Source organism: Eptatretus burgeri, chromosome 2 (assembly GCF_056783735.1).
Source record: "Eptatretus burgeri isolate ZD-2024b chromosome 2, Ebu_testis_v1, whole genome shotgun sequence".
In the NCBI taxonomy this organism is placed as follows: domain Eukaryota; kingdom Metazoa; phylum Chordata; class Myxini; order Myxiniformes; family Myxinidae; genus Eptatretus; species Eptatretus burgeri.
The window spans coordinates 3,347,035-3,367,467 of NC_140962.1; the positions used below are offsets into that span (position 1 = coordinate 3,347,035).

General features: G+C 41.1%; 1 protein-coding gene across 5 annotated transcripts in view; it reads right to left on the reverse strand.

Annotated features, from left to right (window-relative positions):
- The window catches only part of LOC147031275 (rho guanine nucleotide exchange factor 11-like), a 149,361-nt gene that overhangs the window by 79,804 nt on the left and 49,124 nt on the right, over positions 1-20,433 (reverse strand). For 4 of the 5 annotated variants that reach the window (XM_085860963.1, XM_085860928.1, XM_085860944.1 and 1 more), the window contains 4 exons: positions 16,823-16,918; positions 13,116-13,223; positions 11,079-11,162; positions 10,715-10,757 (listed from right to left, as the gene is read on the reverse strand). In XM_085860963.1, coding sequence (XP_085717089.1) covers positions 10,715-10,757; positions 11,079-11,162; positions 13,116-13,223; positions 16,823-16,918 — 331 coding nt within the window. The remainder of the gene's footprint in view (positions 1-10,714; positions 10,758-11,078; positions 11,163-13,115; positions 13,224-16,822; positions 16,919-20,433) is intronic. The other variant, XM_085860954.1, reaches the window with a different exon arrangement.

The window sequence follows — 20,433 nt, forward strand, 5'->3', positions numbered from 1 at the left end:
ATGATGGGAAATCCTGAATAATCTGCATCTTCTCCTCAAGAGGATGAATGCCTGAACCATTAACCCAGTGGCCAGTAGCCAAGGAAATTAAACTCCGGAACACTGAATATGCAATTTGTGGGATAGATGACGATGCTGGATGAAGAGTGAAGGGTGAAGAGGGTGAAGAGGTGTTCTCCCACAAATGGGTGAAGAGGAGATGTAGGTGTTCTTACGTTTTTGTGCGGTTCCACTGGAGATTAGAGTATCATCTATATACATGTGGCAGAAGTGCAATCCCCAGATCACCTCAATGACATAACATTGAAAGGTTTCTGCGGTATTGTGTAGGCCGAGCGGCATCCAAAGCAATTCGAACAGGCCGAAAGGCATCGTGACTGCCGTCTCTGGGATGACATCTGGATTCACGGGAATGTGATGATACACACGAACGAGGTCGACCTTGGAGAAGACTGCAGTGTCATGGAGTGTAGAGGTAAAATCCTGAATGTGTGGAAAGGGGTAAAGGTCTGGAACAGTCGCATTGTTTAAGGATCGGCAATCCCCACAAGGACGCCAATCCTCAGTTGTCTTATTGGGTACTATGTGTTGCGGTGAAGCCAAACAGCTGGACAATGGTCTAATGATCCCACGTTGTAACATAAAATCAAACTCCTGGTGGGCAATAGATAATTTATCGGGTCCTATTTGGCAAGCACGCGCAAAAACAGGGGGTCCCATGGTCTCGATGTCATGTGTGATCTGGTGTTTCATAGGCTGGATTGTTGCCGATGGGCAGATATAGACGAGGAGTCATAAAGTACTTTCTGAAAAGGGCACGTGGACATGGATGGAAGACACATGATATTCAGTGACAAAATGGTGGATGCTTTACCGAGAACGCTAAGCTATGTTGAGGCATCCAATAGAAAGTGATGTTCGACTTCCATGAGAAGATTCAAATGATGCAAAAAATCCACACCCAGGATAGAGTATCTCATGTTGGCAAGAGTAAACACCCACAGAAATGAGTGACATAAACTCAAATAAAGCTGGAGGAGACATTCTCCAAAAGTAGCAATACCACTGCTGTTAGTGGCATGTAATGAATATTCCTGTTAATTTTTTCCATTCGGCAGCAAACAGCAGTGCAATGCTCACCTCTGCCCCTGTATCCACAAGAAAACGAAGTCCGCTAGTAAGATCCACAAGGAAGAGAAAGTGACTGACGTATGGCCCCAGGTGAACTCGTAGCCATTAATTGTTGGCCTCATCGTTTGCCTGCAGCCGGTACAAGCACGGCTCTCTACACTGACGAGCATTAGCATCGACAGTCACGCAGTACTAACACCAATTTGGATTGTTCATGGAAGGTGAAGGCGAATGGTAGCTTGAGGTACAGCGTTTCTCACTGTCCCTACAAGGGGGTGCACAAAGATGGACACAACTGGCATTGAACAGCATGGAGCTCCAGGATGATCTTCTTAAGGCCTGCCATTTCAGATTGTAATTGTGAGACATGCTGTGGTGGAGGTGTCACATGACCCACGGTCAGTGTAACAATGTCAATGAGATGATCAGCTGGAACCACAACAGCTGGTAGTGCCAGCTCTGCATTAGCTGCAGGTATCATGTAGACCTGCACTTGTAAACGTTGCAAGAACAACTCACAAAGGAGGTACTGGTTGAAGGTGGCATGTTGGTCACCGCAATGCTGCTGCATATGACACATTAGTTGTGTGGGTCTTCAATCTCCTAAATCTTCAGTTGAAAGTAGTTGTTGAAAGTGGCAATGCTCGGGGGGGTTGGGTGATTTCTGAGCACAGCCTTCAAAGTCGTGTTCGGGTTGTTCGTTGGAGGTTGTCGTAAAATATCTCTCACATCCGTCACATATTCTGGAGACAAGGAGGCAACAATGTATTTGCACTGCATAAACTCGGCAGTAATGTTCCAGGTGTTGAATTGGGCTTTGATTTGTGTAAACCACAGGTTCAGGTCATTAGGCCAGAATGATGGCAGTTTATCAAAACCACTGCCGTGGATGAGGCTGGTTGAGCGACTGGAAGGGCACAGCTGATTGATCATTGCCAGCTACTGGTTGCACACTTGTAACTCCTTGTCTATCCATTTGGATTACGTCGGGGTCACCAATTTAGTGTGGAAGAAAAGATGTCCGAGACATTCAAATTCCAAGTCAATTGTCTTTATTCAAAGCACCACTGTCTGAACCACTTGTCCTTCTTCCGGGACACCCAGTACCGGAAATTCCACAAAAGGAGGAGATGAGATTGGGACCACACTCTGTGCAGAGCGTTGGTGCTGCCTAAGCAGTCTCCTTGGCTATTGGGCACAATCCTGGATGGGTCGCCACTCCGACACAGTATACCAGCATGCTGGCACTCATTTTGCCAACCTCGGAAGGATGATAGGCTGAGTTCACCCCACCTGGCATTAATTCAACAGCTGAGCGGGATTTGAAATCAGGACCCTAGGATCCCAAGTCCGCCACCCTAACCATGAAGCCAACACCAGGCATACCAGAGCTAAAGCATATTTACCGAGCTATTATAAAATCGAAGGCAAAATGACGCCGCTACAACATGATGTCTGAATTTGTAAGATGGGTGTTGGGTGCATAGAGGAAGAAAGGTGTGGGTTGACCACCTATCATTTTGTTGAACCCTCATGACCTGACAGGGAAAGTAGCGAGAGCTGTGATGGAAATGAAACTGACAAAATGCATGACCTTCCTGGCACTGATGGAGATGATAATAACATTACCGGGCCTTCAGGAATTGCAGCAAAGAAAGCGACAGTGGATATTTCAACAGCTTGTTGTATTTTTCAATGAATTTAAAGACCCCAAATCACCAAATTTAGGTTCTCCTATTTTCTATGGAGAATAAATAATTATCAGATAGTGCACTAGTACTATCGACGTAGGGATGGCGTGGAAAAAAATATTGGTCCCACCTGCAACATACAAAACTAAAGTTGGAGTATCTTCTCTAAAACGTCGCTTAGGCTATGTGAGAGCCTACCTGGTCTGTTCAGCTGAATGTCTAGGCAGGGATCACTTTTCAGTACTCCAGACCATGGCAAAAGCAAAAAAAGCAAAAAAAAAAACCAAGATTGGTCAACACCGGAAAATCTTCTCGTTCATCATAATAATAATGATAATAATAATAATAATCTTCAGACGGTGTATTTCTGAGCTGCCACCCTCAATGGCAATGACTGGTACCATCCAACAGAGTTTTACTTGGTGCAACATCCTCTGATATGATAGTTTCACTAACTTGAAAAGATTCCACAAAAAGTACACAAAACTGCATTCCTTTGTTTGATAATAGGAAGGCAACAGAGGGGTGGGTGTGACGATGACTGTCAATCAGGCTGATGGGGAAGGAGCTGCAAGACATATTTTCCCAAGGACCAATCAGATCTATATGGGTGTGGTTAATGGTGTAATATTATGAGGGTTGTGTGTCTGCAAAGTACACACTATGAAATACTCTTGGCGCAACACTTTAGAACAAGAAATTACCGTTACATGAATTTAGTCACGAAATTAGCTTCAGCAAAGATTGTGCTCACTTCAAATTCACCTTCTGTCTGTACCCATATCATTCCACCCAGAAAGCGGGAGGAGGTGGGGGGATGCTAGTGTTCCATGCAACACAAATCTCAAGAATAAAATTTTCAAACCAAAACTATGTGGGGATGTTCCTCCAAAAAGTATGTAAACAAGGTACGGATGGTCACAAGAAATGATTATGTGACACCATCCCTACATCTGTCTTTGAATAATGGTTATCCCTAGAAAAGACACAAAGTGTGTGTGTGTGTGTGTGTGTGTGTGTGTGTGTGTGTGTGTGTGTGTGTGTGTGTGTGTGTGTGTGTGTGTGTGTGTGTGTGTACACTATAACTTTGTCTTTTCTTGGGACAACCATCATTCAGACAAATGTAGGGATGGTTTCACATGAACGTTTCTTCTGACCATCCCGACCTTTTTATATACTTTTTGGAGGAGCATCCCTATATCCTTTTGCATTTTTTTAATGTTTTTATTACTTGCATCATTTTTTTACTTCAATTCAGTACAAAAAACGGATGAAAAATACAAAACAAAACTTATATGCCGGTATAAACATAGTGATGACATTGAAGGTGGTAGGTACATCCTGTAATTGAACGATATGGAATACCATTTACATAATTACATCTTGTACACATAATGGATAACAATGGTTTGGAGTCCAGTATAAAATAGGAAGAAGGGAATATGAGAAGACTGTCACCTCAGGTTTTTAGGGCGATCAGTTCGAGCCATATCAGTTGGAGACAAATTAGAGCAACGATAATTCCAAATCAGACCGTGGTATGGACAACAATGTTGTTCCCCCTGACAGAATGGCTGCATAATACTGCATAACGTGTCAGCTGTTGCTCATTTATCACATGAAAAGTGTGTATATTAAATTCAAAAAAATTGTGAATTAAGAAGTCGGACTATATGTATCGGCTTATTGTACTCGTAACCAAGTATGACAATTCTATAGGATCTACCCATCTAACATGCAATGTTGTTGCAACATTGAATACCTGGGTATAGACTTATAGAGTGCAGAACATCATATTGTCTCTGTTGCATTTGGATGCTTTGACAGCTGAGAGGAAAGCCAAATGACTGAAAAAGTCAGATGTTTTTTTCTAATTCTCACTCCCTCGTATTTTATGTTATCTGTTAACATCACTAGGACTTTAGTAAATTGAGGATTTTAAAAGACTGAAACTTGCTTTTCCAGGTTTAGGCTTCAGAGCATTCCATTCTCTGCACATTTGTTGTTAAGTCAGCTGTACGACGGTACTGTTCACACTTATACAAGGCATTCTGCTGCTGAGAGCAATGTGCAGCCTAATGTTTGCTGATGGAGTGATTTTTCACTCACAATATTGTTGGTATAGCATTTTCCTTTAGTTTATGTTTGCATTGTACGTTTACTGCAAAAAAACCCCAAAACATTAAATCGGGTTTCTGGTCAAAACAGTTCACCAAAACGTTTCCTGCAAAGTACTGAGTGTTGTGTCAGCCATGATGAGTCAACAGCAAAGGAAGAACTGAGTCAACATCAAAGAGGTGATCTTGCAGAAATTTTAAAAGGTTTACACCATCGGCAGTTAAACATGAAAAGCCCACGGTAATAAATAGTTTGGCATGATGAATCTTCAGGACATTAACGAAATATGGCTTCAGCACTTTCAAGTTAAACCAGATACTGTATATAGACAAGCCGACTTCACTCCCACCATTTACATCATGCAGTCACAGGTCAGGTGAATAAATCTGTGAATTTGCTGCTTGCAATGTGGGCAGTTTAAAACGTATTTCACCAAAAACTGTTGCTTACAGACGGGGGATTCAATGGGAAAGAAAAGGGATGGAAACAGGTCAAATTACAAAATCATGTCACTGACCTGATTAATAAAATTGGTCATGTCGGGGCGTAAGTAGGTCTGCATGATGAAGTTTGCAAAAAGGCTTCTTGGGAAACTTAGTTGCATCACTTACAAGTCCTTCTTCCGGGACACATTCAAGGTCAAAATGGAACACGTTAAAGGTTCCAGGACGCATACAAAATGGTGCATTAAAGGTCAATCAAAGGTCAATATGAAAAATGTATATCCTAGTGTACGAATCAGACCAGTTTATTTGTGCAAATCTATTTCGTGTTTGTAGCCTTAAGCTGTTTAAGCGCTATTGGGACAACAAAACTCTACTATAATAATATTTACCAACTACAATAGCCGAAGGACTCACTCAGAATGGAAAGCCTGAAAAAATAATTTTTGAGATGCAATTGAGTAAAATATATTGTTCTTCATGTTATGGCATGGCATGCTTTAAACAAGATAATTTATACTCATTAACCAATTCAGATGAAGTCATTATTATTGTGTACACAAACATAACTCACCAATTTCATATGCAATAATTCAAATATGAATTTTGATTAAAAACAACAATTTTTATTAATAAATTCAATTGTCATTGTGCTGTATACAAAATAGAGACTCATGGAAGAGGGAGAACACAGAATCGACCAGAACACAACATAACAAGAATATAGTGGAAAAGGGGAAACACACCAACAGCAGGGTAGAGGGACACAGCAGAGAGACACTTGAAATAAGAATGGGTGAGGAAATATGATATCAAGGGAAGGGGGAAGAGGACACAAGGGGATAACAAACTGGATACAAGCAGCTCAAACACAGCAAGAGGAGGAAAGGAAAAATCAGAGATGAAACAACAATGGACCAAAAAGGAGGGTGAGGGAGAAGGAAGAAAACACAATAACCTGGAAAGGAAAGGGCCGGGGAGGGTAAACGAGGGTAGAAAATATTACGAGTATGGATCGGGGATGGCTTGAGGTGGTAGTGAACAGCCATTTGGCAATCCTGGATGGACGAATGGGAATAAAGAGACTGAGGAAGTTGGTTCCACAGGTAAAAGATATGCGGAACAAATAAGTGCAGGAGGAGAGCAGTGAGCCTGAATTTTATGAGTTTCACAGGAAGCAGGTTACTCTGAAAATGATCTGTAAGAAGGACAAACTAGAAATACAATTTAATGTTAATGTCTCGATGGATATGCCTCTACCCTTGTTAGATATTAATCCACTGTTATGTTTAATCTCAAGTAAAGGTCAGATGAAAGAGCACGAGAGAAGAGAGAGAGTGAGAGAGAGAGAGAGAGAGAGAGAGAGAGAGAGAGAGAGAGAGAGAGAGAGAGAGAGAGAGAGAGAGAGAGACAGAGAGAGACAGAGAGAGAGAGAGAGAGAGAGAGAGAGAGAGAGACAGAGAGAGACAGAGAGAGAGAGAGAGAGAGAGAGAGAGAGAGAGAGAGAGAGAGAGAGAGAGAGAGAGAGAGAGAGAGAGAGAGAGAGAGAGAGAAGAGATAAGTTGAAGAGAGACAACATCAGAAGCTTCTATCTTGTTATAGTCCAAAATTTTTTTTTTTCAAATGGCACATGACCTTTGACCTGTTGAGCCAAAAACTGAACCAGTTCATCATTTTTATTATCGTCCATACTTGTTCCGAGTTTGGTCAAAATCCCTTCAATGGTTCACTAGTTATTGTGGGAACAAAAATATTTTCAATTAAAGGACACATGCTCTTTGACCTTAGACCTTTTCAAACCAAAATGTAATCAGTTCTTCGTAGTAGTACAGCCTATACCTGTGCAGAGTTTGGTTGAAATCCCTTTGGTGGTTCACAAGTCATTCATCGGAACAAAGCAAACAAAAAAACGATGATGGATGGATGAAAAAAAGAACAAATAAAAAAAAGAACAGACTGATGTACTCAGGGACAACCTGAAAACATAATGCCTCCAGCCATTGGTTGCAGAAGTGAAGCAGGATAGATGCACAGTTTTTATAATTAGGGCCCCACTGCCATAAATATCAGTTGTTCATGACATATCAAACTTCATGACATCGAAACTTCTTTTCTGACTTTCCCTGGAAAGACGACTGTCTTCTACTGTGTCCAACGTCTTTCAATATCTTCTCAATTCCCATTTTCTCAAGCATGTTGAATCTCACAGTCTTTTATCTGACCACGAATATGGCTTTCACGAGGGAATATCTTCAGGTGATATCCTTTCTTACATTACGAATGTCTGGGCCTCTTTTTTGAGAGACTTTGGGGAATCCTTTGTTGTAGGCCTTGATATCTCAAAAGCCTTTGACAGAGTTTAGCATTGGGGTCTGATATCCAAACTTCCCTCTTTCAGCTTTCTTCCTTCACTCTGCTCTTTCATATCGAGCTTTCTCTACAACCGCTCTGTCTCCATAATTGTTGATGGTTCAACATCTCCCCCCTTCCCTATCAACAGCGGTGTATCTCAGGGTTCCATTCTGGTTCCAACACTCTTCCTTCATTTTATCAATGACATTCTTTCTTCCACAAATAACCAAATGCACTCATACGCTGATGACTCAACATTACATTCCTTCATCTCTTTCCCAACTGCCCCGTCTTCCCTCACTCGATCCACATCTTATTTGATCACAGCCACCTCTTAAAATTCGGATTTGGACATCTCCCAGTGGGGCAAATGTAATAAAGTTAAGTTTAATGATTCTAAAACTCAATTTCTTCTCATCTTCCTCTCTCTCTAAAACTCCTCTCAACAATCCAATCTCCTTTGAAAGCTCAAGAATTACACCATGTGATACAATAAACCTACTAGGTATCACTCTCACATCAAATTTTTCCTGGAATCCATACACTACACAAATAGTTAAGTCTGCCTCGAAGAAATTAGGAGTCCTGTTCAGATGTCGAAGATTCTTCTCCTCTGAACAGTTGCTCCACCTATATAAATGATTAATTCGTCCTTGTATGGAGTCCTGTTCTCATCTGGGGAGGTTCCAGCTCCATATTCTTACTGGACAGAATTGAATACAAAGTTATTCGACTTGTCAACTCCACCAATGTGACCTCAAAACTCGACCCACTCAAATTATGCCGCATAGTAGGCTCTCTTTCTCTTTTCTACAGATATTACTTCGGTTTCTGCTCGCAAGAACTTGCTGCTTGTGTACCTCCACCATTAGCGAGACCAAGGAATACTCGACAAGCCACTACATCACATTATTATTGTGTGGCCATTGGCAACTCAACGGTGGGCCGTAACGACGTTTGTTTCTTCCCTTCCACTGCCAAACTCTGGAACTCTTTACCTTCTCACATCTTCCCAAACACTTATGACCTTCCCCTTTTCAAAAAACAGATTTTTTTTACTTCCTCAAAAACTCTGAGACTATTCTCTCTTTCCGTACTTTTCTATAAATGCAGTTCTTTTATTTAAGGCTTGGCCTTGACGAGGACTATTCAGTCCGTGCCTATAGCCTTCAACATTAAAAAAAATCAAGTTTACAGGTTTACAGGTGGATATGGTGGACCGATTTGGAACTGGGAATAGATTAAAAAGGCTCATTAGAGCGTCTAAGAAGAGGGCAGCTTAATTGAGATGGAGAAAGCATTTATAATAATTGCCCAGGACTAAGGACACCACACAAAAAAGTCACAACTTCTGCAAAGCAATCCATTGGCATTTCTGCAAAATCATCAATATCCCAGATCCAGTAAAATAATGGAAGAAAGAACGGAGGTACAGGCTGACTACCCACAGTACACACGAGACCGTGTGGGCATCCAGCCGTCATCGCATTTCCACTTGTGCCCACTTCTTAATGGGAGCTGGAGTGACGAAAGTGCATGTGGCCACCCACAGTGAAGAATGACCCATTGGCATTGTGTGATCAACCACTGAAGGAAGAGGTTGAATATTTTCGGCATCCAGAGCCCCACAGCCCACAGCATTGGCACTCAGCCAGAGCTCAAAAGAGTCGAGAAACTGACCAAAATCGGTGAGGCAGCTCTAAAAGCCCACCTCCAACATCTCCGAGTCCTAAGGGGGGTCCCAGCCTGGTGCCAGTGGATCTCTGAACCTTCCTTCACCAGTTTGGGCCATCATCAGGACAGTTGCCCCTGTCATACACAGCTGGCTAGGCCATCTTGTTCACAGAAGTGGAGGGAGCATGGCACTGCATCCAGGGGAAAACCTGAAATGGGAATGGGAGCACTATCCCCCCACTTTTAGCAGTCTTGAAGGCAAAGCCAGGATCTCATCAGCTCCTCAATGAAGCACAACCGGTCCGGAGACTGGATGTGTTACCACTGAGAGAAACTTAAACCCTGAACATCCCATTTAGCATGAACAAGGAACACAATTAGCATTATGACAGGAAAAACTGAACAAATATATAAAGGAAATGACAGCATTGCTCATTGAGGTGTCAGTACCCAGTGACGTTTGGCCCAACTAATGTGGAAATTGATTATGAGTATCCTGTTAGCATCTCACTCATTGGCATGATCGACTTCACTGACCTTGACGAAGCATTTAAAAACTTGTTTGCAAGAAAAAAAACACAATTTCCAACTGCATATAATATAGGAAAAAATGAGTGTGTCGGGGGTTGCCTGACCATGGGCGGCCTATAGGTATAGCACTGCAGTCTTATTACAGAAACTGATTTGAAGTGTTGCAGAGTTTGATATCTCTATTATAATACCAAGCTTGCACACTAAAAACTCGGCTCGCCGTCACACGATCCCTATGAAATTGCTATGGCACTTAGCGGACATGCCGACAATGTTTGGGAAGTCTTGGCGTTCCATAGTACCACTTGCATTTTGCACAATGCGTATTTTTGTCATTCCCCGTGTACGGTCTGTCGTCTGCTACCAGCTATGTTGTACTGCTATCCCATGCATGTGCACGGGTATCGCTAGTTTACCATATTGCAAAGGAAAGCAGTATAGATATTGGCAATAGCACATTTAAAGTCACAGGCACTGACCCAAATCCTCCAAATGCCATTCCCCTCCCATTTAATGGGATTTACATTCACCTAATATACATACACTTTAAAGCAAATTCAGCAAAAAATAAATCCTTCAAAGGGTGAAAATCCAAATAATCTATTCACATGGAAGGATGAATTCAAACAAAGAAAGAATTAAAAGAGGAGGCACATGTTACATGGAAACATTATAGAATGTGTCCATAATGCATCTCAAAAACCATCCCTCCAACTGCGCAGCATTTTCATACCACCCTGCATTTTAAAATTTCTCCATAACTGATACACTTACGTAGATGCATTTCGATCTCTTCAGGAAAAGAAGATCTAACAGGCTGATGTGGTGGAAGGAGGTGAACGGATTAGGAAGGACAAGAAAAACATAAAACATAAGTGATGATACAAAATGCAATTGAAAAGCTAACAGCAAAGCATGAAAATGAGGATGAGAGAAAAAAAGGTTTGAGATTAGTTGGGAGCAGTGAAGTTAGGATTTAAGTCGAAAAAATGTGTCTTAAATTCATGATTTAGTGATTGAATGTGAGAGAGAATGGGGAGTGAAATTAAAGGAATGACAGTTCAGGCCAAAATGGCCATAATGTTCTCAAGGCTCGAGTAGGAACAAGGTTATACAAGAATAGGTGCAGCATAGTTACCGCATTCTGATTAAAGAACAATGACCGTATTTCTTGGGATTTGTGCTGATCATTTTTCAGAATGTCATCACAAAGAAAGAAGAGCTGCACGCATGCACACAATAAGAGTCATGGTCAGTGAAAATGAAGGGAAGATTATAAACTGATATAAAAGGATAAAGAGGAAATAAAGGGCAGTGAATGATGATGGAAAACCAGACAGGAATTGATGGGGCTGAAGAGGGAAGGAACAAAAATGAGAGGACAATAATACATATTAAACACAAAAAATTGGGAAATGAAGAGAAATGTGGGGTGGGGGGGGTGAAGTTAAACAAAAGAGGGCAAAAAGGAAGCCAAAATAAAAGAAACCTAAACATAGGAGATATTGCAAAGAGGGAAAACAAATGAGGAAGGTGTCAGGGAATTAAAGAAAGCCATAAAGTGTTGGGGAGAAAGAAGGGGAGGGGGAGGAGAAGGTAAGGGGGAATAGGATGGAGAAGGATGGTGGACCTGTAAAGTGACATGAGGAAACTAGAGAGTTCATAGGACACTTTACACCATTCCGTCACGAGAAACAAGGACATGGGCAGGGTCTACGAGCGCAAACTTGATTGGTCGTGATGACGGAGAATGCCGTAATATTTTGTCCAAGTAGTGCTAGACTTGGAGTCCTGCAAGTGTCAAAGAGTCCATTTGTGTTCTACAGTGTTCAAATTTCTAATTCAATTGAAATAAAATAACGATTTTAAAAGTCGAAGAAGAAAAACAAATTTTGCAAGTTTACCGCCGTTGATGCAGTGTTTTTTACACCACATTTTACACCATTTAACACGTTGCAGGAGTTATTCGTACCTGTTGTTTATGTCCTTTATGGCGTCCAACAAAAACAGTAAGTTTCCTGTTTGGAATGATTTTCAGTTTTGTTTGACGACTAGACAGGCAGACAGACTATAAAAAACATTATCTCACTCCTCTCCGTGCATGCACAATCGGAACGAGTTCAGAGCCAAAGTGCTGTTAAACTACATGCTTGTTTCCCGGTTGATGTTCAAAATATAACATTCAATTAGAACTGTAGTTGTTCCTCGATCATAAACTGGCATTTGTAGACATACAGACAGAAAGGCAGAGACAGACAGAAGTGAACCAATTGCTAAATCCTGCTTTTCGCTTCAAGTGTGTGGGGTCATGAAGGGAGACAGTGAAGGATCAAAAGGACACAAGAAGTAACTCGAGGAAGCAAAATAAGACATAGAAGAAGAAGAAAACAAACAAACAGATAAACATATTATAGATAGCTCAGAGGCAAGTGTGCTACATCTAGGTCGAGGCTAACCTGCCTGCATATCTCAACTCTCAACTGAAGTATGCACCATGACAGCCCAACCTCTTAAAGACTTGGCAAGTCACAACTCGCCTGGGCCGATGGTAGCATCCCACACCCCTCGTGACAGTGAGTTAGCCCCTAGAGTGACTGCAGGGAATGGCAGAGACGTTTTTATGGTTATTTGATGAGAATAGTTACATATGGAAATGCCACAACAGTTTGAGGAATTGTAACATCAATGTCAAATGTTTCAACAGAATAATATACGCTCATGCGATTGCAGCCATTCTCGACTCGGTGGCAGTGTCATCTCAGACTGTTTTTCTGCATGCTTTGAATACAGCCTCCCCTGAGCAATGACATTCCCATACTTTAATCCATGTGACATCCTATTGTGTGGTTCTTTAAAAAGTAGGTCAACATGATGTCCACCTACGACGAGCTGAAAAACAACAATCCAGGATTGCATGTGTACCTATGCTGTATTCGCCGAGATACTTCAGAAAAAAAAACTATGGACATGTAACTAAGGATACGTGCTGTTCTTAATCGGAATGGTGGTCAAAATGAACAGGAAGGTCGATCAAGATGGAATTAAAGTGGTGGGGAGAGAAGAGAAGGCAAATACAGAACGATGGATGGAGAGTAAAGTCGACATTTCAGAATGAAGGGGAATGTGAGAAGAGTGAAGGAAATGCATGCAGCAACAATGATGAGGAGTTTATTACCAAGGGTACAGGGTCATGTTGCTTCATCACAAACTGGAGGAACACTGCCATGTGTGCAGGACGTTGTTTCAGCAGCGTTATGTCAGAAAATGGTCCATGGTCATTCTTCTAGAGAAGGGCAGACATTAACAGGTAAGATAGTATGGTTGTCCAGAATGAGTCAGTCCATGATGCACGAAAGTTTCAGTCAACGTGATCATTCAGTCCTCACTTGTTGCTTTGTGTTACTTCAAAAAGAAAACATCAATTACTGAATGTACCTAAGAAAAAAACATGAATTACTGGGAAAGTAAATGTGTAATCTGTGGTACTATGAGCAGAAAAATAATGGTACAGCCTGTGACCTTTGGAAGGCCAAACAAATCATGAGGTGAACCCTGCGTAACAAGGGCAAAAAATAAAGTGTAATACAAAAGACGACAAGATGAAAAACAGATTTCTTTCTTTTTCTTCTTTCTTTATTTCTTCTTTAAAAGATTTCTTCTTCTTAAAAAGATTTCTTCTTTAAAAGCCACAATTATTCCCATGTCCTTGCGGGGTTGGACGGGGGAAGCTCAACTCAAATCTTTCATGAACTGGCTGGCCAGGCCTGACGTTTGACGAATGTTAGGACAGAAATTTGGAATTTGGATAGGGGGGCAGCGATAGCTAGCCTATTCTTCACAAAGGACACCGTGGGATCATTAACGTCCACCAACTAATGCCAGCAGACAGGACGCCGATTAAAGGATTGTACACACCTCCCTGTGAAAGTCCGGGATGACAATTTATAGCTAGGCTGAGATTCAAACCCAGGCTAGAGAGCTAAGAGGCAGGTGTGTGTACCTCGAGGCCATCCTGCCACCCATCTTCATCAGTCAACCTTTCTTATTATATAAGGTGCTCGAAAAAAAAAATCACTTCTGCTTCACTGTGAAGCTCAGTGTTGGATACTTTGGTTTTAACCTCCATTTCAAATGAGTGAAATTAAACACTTTGAAAAGTTCTAATTATTCTCTCTCAGATTTCAACATCATAGTAATGTTGTTTAAACTTTCTTTATATAAGAAGACGATTTGTAATACCGGCAACAACTGGGGGTGCTATACGATAAACATTTACATCGAGAGAATTGGGGTCTTCCCCCCACCTTGAACCATCTCCCCCAGATATGCTATCCCACCAGAAACCATCCTTGGGGTACCCTTTGGCAACATGCAAAATTTCGTTGGATTTGGTTCAGTAGTTTTGTTAGTTATTGAAGCTTATATAAATATGCAAACCCACTTATATAGTGTAGATTTTAAAAAAGAAGAATTGTAAAAGCCGTATAAAAAAATGAATTCCAGGTTTTCCCGCCGTTTTATGCAGTGCCTATTACATAACCTTATCCAACATGTACATTAGTTCTTCGTGCCTGTTGTTTGTATCCTTTATAACTTCCTTAAAAATAGCAAGTTTCCTGTTTTGAATGACTTTCAATTTTGTTTGACTGGCAGGCAGACAGACAGACTACAAATATTATCTCAGTCCCCTCTCAGCACGTGCGATTAGGACAAATTCAGAGACAAAGTACTGTTAAACAGCAGACTTGTCTTCCTATTCATGCTCTGATTCAAGTTCAAAATATAACATTCAATTTAAATAGGTTGTTCCTCGATCATAAAGATAAGATGGATGAACAGACAGACAGACAGACATGAACCAATCGCTTAAGCCCTGCTTTTCACTTTGCGTACGTGTGGTATACCAAATAAACAAGTATATATATATATATATATATATATATATATATATATATATATATATATATATATATATATTTGAAAGTGTGTCTGTCTGTGTGTCTGTGTTTCTCTGTGACCTATGCACGCAAAAAGTACTGGACTGATCCTCACCAAACTTCACATGCTGACAGAACATGTACCCGGGAGTGTCCTGATGTAAAAGAATTGTACTTCCAACTTCCGGTTTCCGAATTATGACGTCATCACCTGATTTCGTAACGTTAATTTTTCAAGTTCAGCCGATTGACATGGGGCCAACGCCATTTGCAATAGAATGAAAAAATAATGCTACAGTCAATTGAAGACAATGACTTCCGACTTCCCGGTTTCCGAATTATGACATCATCACCTGATTGCGTAATGTTAATTTTTCAAGTTCAGCCGATTGACATGGGGCCAATGCCATTTGCAATAGAATGAAAAAAATAATGCTACAGTCAATTGAAGACAATGACTTCCGACTTCCCGGTTTCCGAATTATGACGTCATCACAAGATTGAGTAACGTTAATTTTTCAAGTTCAGCCGATTGACATGGGGCCAACGGAATTTGCTTGAGAATGAGAATTAATTAAGTCGCAAATGATGAGATGAAACCAGCCTCACATTGTTGAGGCATTATGGTTTTTTATCTGATGCGGCAATAAATCTTAACATTTTTGAACTCGAGTCTTCTGCATAAAAAAACATGGTGGAGAAAATATAATATTATAGTGGTGATGAAAAAAAATAATAATGGTGGCAGCCTCTACAATTTTACAATTAACTGTGACATATACTCCTTCAGACCCGCCGTCATCCATGGGATTCCTGTGCGGAGCACGGGTATCCCTGTTAGTATATATATATATATATATATATATATATATATATATATATATATATATATATATATATATATATATATATATATATATATACACATACATATATATATATATATATATATATATATATATATATATATATACATACATACAAGTTCACTTTTACAGTCAAGATTAATGCAATCTTCAAGCTTCGCCCCAAATTTGTCAATGTCAGGGTTTAGTAGTCCTGGTTTTCATGCACTCAAAGTATGCTGGGCCTACCAGTCCTAAAATGTAAGCACAATCTCCTGAAACCACATTCACTCAAATCTGCCCTAAAAAGCACAAACGAAAATATTCTATAAGTAAAAATTATTTGCCACATTGCTGTAATGGGTATTGGGTGGGAGTTACATGAAAAGTGGTAGTAGTATTTAGTTGCAAGGCCCTGTTATTTCGTAATGGTAGTTACAAGAAAACAAAAATAAGAGGTCTTTCTATATTCTGACTGGAATATATTCTGGCCTTAAGGTTGTCAATCTCCACTGTTTCTGATGATCTCCTCTATGTCTTTCTTCTCTGCCCCTTCCCTCGAATATTTCAGCACAGGTATTGGAATAATCACTAAATATTAATCGCATTTTGCTTTTACACTGAACCCACCATACATTGCTGAATATTTTCCCACCTAAACCCATCTCTTCCATACATAAACCCACACTCCTCTGTGACAGTGTCAGAGTCCAGCACATTTTATTCCAATGTAATAACCTCCTAGTCCTTTGAGCTGTTTCTCTGCACACATTCACTTCCACCATTACCATTCATGCACACTCCTCAATCGACTCCCCACATGCAATTCCCTTCATTGTTGCCTCATATTAAATCACCTTTTAGCAATCCTCTAAAAAGCCATCCTGATTCACTCCCTTACAGAGCTACCCCTTGTTCAGTTCCTTGCACCATATTTCCTCCACCATGTTTCACCGTCAATTCCATGCATCTTAACTCCACCTCAATTTAATTCCCCAGCGAAACCACCGGAATGTCATGTACAGTATAAACATATCAACACCATGCTAATCCTCTACCTCCATGCAACAGTATATTGGCGGTCTCTTCGTTTTACGTACCATAATGCGTGCTTCATCTTCCAAAAAATCTTCATCTTCTGGGCCTGCAATTAGAAGACTTTCATTTTCCTGCGGATTCATCTCCATTGTATCCTCCTGAAAGCGACAAATCACAATAAGCCCAAGATAATTTATGCAGTCACATCAAAAAGCTTAAAAAAATGTTTGCCATTGTTGAACCTCTTTTAAGTTGTGATGTTTTTATATTATTCTGAAATATACTCTTTAATCAATCTCAGAGGATCTATAAACCTTCGAGAATTTCCAATACAGTAATAGCACTCAGGATACATTTCTGGAAAAGAGAACGCCAATCAAAAATGCGATGAAATACCACTGTTTACACTGAGATGCGTTCCTGACAGCGTGATCTCTTACGCATGAGCGGTATGTGAGGGCTTCATGGGGGTATCGGTAATAGCGCTAATAATAATACACATGGTAAACTTGTTATTTTATAAATAAAGAGAATAATTTATTTATAATAACATCAGTAAGTATGAACTAAAACATAAAATATGTACAATCATCAATAAAAAGAACAATTGCCATCACTTCTACTCTGTTCATATTGTTCCTACATGACAGCAGTGAGAGCCGAATTGGGAGGGGGTCAGGAGACTCATCCTGCAGCAACGCGACGATGGAGTTACTACACAATGCTGGTCGGCTCAGTGTGTGCATGGAGTGAAAACAATGGTGATGGGGGCATTTACTTTGGAAGTGCTGTGTGTTATGGACTTTCTTCATTTTTTATTATTTTTTTTAAGTAGAAATTTTCTGCAGGAAAAAAAAAAAACAAGAGTTCGATAATGAATCAGTGTTCAATGGGGGAAATGTTAAGTGAGGTATTACTGCACTAGTAATATGCACTTCCCATGGGGGTGAAATATGGTGTCAATACCCCCTCCCTCTGGCAGGGGTCAGTGGATAGAACACTTGCACTATTCCACATCTAATATACAGGCATAAATCGAAAGTTGTCTCACCAACATCATGGGAGGGGGAGGGGTGAGGGTAATATTTAGTTTGTGCCAAACCTGACAATGTTTGTGCCATGACATGGCAATGCTGACACCCAGCAGGATTAAAAACAAAACCTGTCAAAGGGCGGAGGAGCTCCTTGTGAGCCAACGGCCATCCATATCTCGTGCCCAACTGTGTCTGTGGACGTCCTCCTGCAGTTGGGTTACTTCTTATTACGAGGTTGGTGGCAGGATTTGCGCTCCGGCCACCGTAAAACCCTTCATTCCGCAAAACCCAAAACGCAAAGAAATTTGAAAACCCAGTCCGTGGGAGTACCTCCTGTGCAGCTTCCCTTCGCAGAGCAGCTCACCGGATGACGGGATTGGGGCAAAGGCTTCGGGACCCCCAATCTTTGATGATAGGAGGGAAAACACGGGGTAGCATTCCCAGGTCAGATTACGGGAGAGTGTGTCGGAGTGATGCTGAGGTGTCGTCCACCAGACGGTGGTCTCCTTGGGTTAACCTGAGGCGGTCCCTTTGGGTGGGTGCCTGGATGTCTTATCCCTGAAGGCCCGGTCACACCTTGACGTTTTAGCCAACGTATGCCGATTTTTGATTTTTTTTTCTAAAACGCTGGCACACGTTGAATACGTTATGGGTAAGTTTTGATAACATTGAGAGCACGCTGAAAAACACTGCCATACGTCGTTGTACGCTAGCTTTAAACGTTGTACTTTTTGGTTGTCCTCAAATTTTTTCATGCTTGAAATTTCACGACGTATGCCGGCGTATGACTCACACGTTCCGCTACGCTGGCCACAAGTTGTATGCACGGTCTGCGATCGTTGACAGACGTCAACACATGCTACTTGTAAGTTAATCATAAGTTGAGACACGCCGAGGTAATGTTTAGCATACCTGAAACTTATTTCTAACCTATGATTAACGTGTTGTTGGCACGTTACGTGATCGTTGCCACACATCGACAGACGTTACTTTTAAGTCACTCATAGGCTGAAAGACGTCGGTATAATGGATCGTCCTTGCGTCAGCGTCCACGGCCACGGCCAGGACACTTATTTGCAGCATTCTTCAGACTTTTCTTCGGCATGACGAGGATGTTCACACTTCGATGTCTAGCTTGGCTACGATTCCAATTGTCCATCGGCAGCGTCTATTTAAAATAGTCGAGTTTGAGCGTTTTAACACGTTCAGAAGAAACGCTTCAAATTTCAAAACCTCAGCGTCAAAAAACAAAGGCGAGTGACAGCAATTTAAATCGTTCATTGTAAACAATGAAAATAGCTGAGTGGTACCGTTTAAAAGTCGTTGAGTGTAAAAAAAATCCAATAATTGAGCGCAAGCGTCTACTTTCAATAGTGGAGATGCAGCCATTTAAATCGTTGAGTGGCAGCCTATGAACCTACCCGTGGACACGCGGACGCAAGGACGATCCATCATAACCCACACCCTCCCCCTCACACTCACCTACTACTGCCAACATGAACAAACTACTACTAATACTAATACTAATACTAATACTAATACTAATACTAATACTAATACTAATACTGATACTGATACTGATACTGCTGACATGGACATCGACTCAAAAAGGAACTCGAAAACACTGTTGGGTTCCCATTTTATGAACACCATTTTTATATACCAATTACCAAAACCGCTGGGAACACGTCTTTATATGGCAGTTGTAACCTAGAAACACGTTCATTTATTTTTTTTTTTGTCGACCGGAAGACGTCATTGGAATACGTCTACATACGTCGATGTGTGTTGGGACTACGTAAAGAATTGGTTCAAAGCACGTCAAACACAAGTTAGAAATAAGTTTCGCGTAAAAAAGACATTACCGCGACGTGTTTCGACTTATGAGTAGCTTATAAGTAGCCTTTGTGGACGTGTGTAAGCGTCCGCATATCGTGTGTAAAACTTATCCCCATCGCATGCGGAACGTGTGTCATACGCCGAGTATGTCGTAAAATTTTGAACATGTTTAAAATTTCTTGACGTACTCTACTTACTACGACGTATGATAGCGTACTTTAGCGTTGTACTCACGTATACCAAACTTACTCATACCGTATTTGACGTGCCCCAACGTTTTAGACACATTTTTCTTAGGTCGGCATACGCTGGCAAGATCGCCAAGGTGTGACCGCGATGTTGACACTTCCATTTCTACGGCAGTTATGATTCGAATCGTTGTGCGTCAGCCTTTTAATAGGCTACGTCACGACATCGACGGCGATGCGTGCAACGCGCTATGTCGAAGTTAGACTATCGTTGGGCATCGGTTGTGTAGGCCGACAACAGGTTCAGCATTCGTTGGTATAAGTTATCTATAACACAACGAAACGTTCTGTGTCCATTACTAATATGTTATGCATACGACCAACTCGTTACGAATACGTCCGAATCTTAAAAAAAAACATCAAAAGTTCAACGTCAGCCAGCGTTTTACATACATTTTAATACGTTGCCATCGCTGGCTAAAACGTCAAGGTGTGACCGGGCCTTAAGAGAGGATGATCACCTGCCTCTGTTATCATCTGAGCTCAAGCATTTGGACATCGGTATTGCAGCTCTCTCTGAGGTTCGGAGACCGGATTGCGGCAAGATCATGG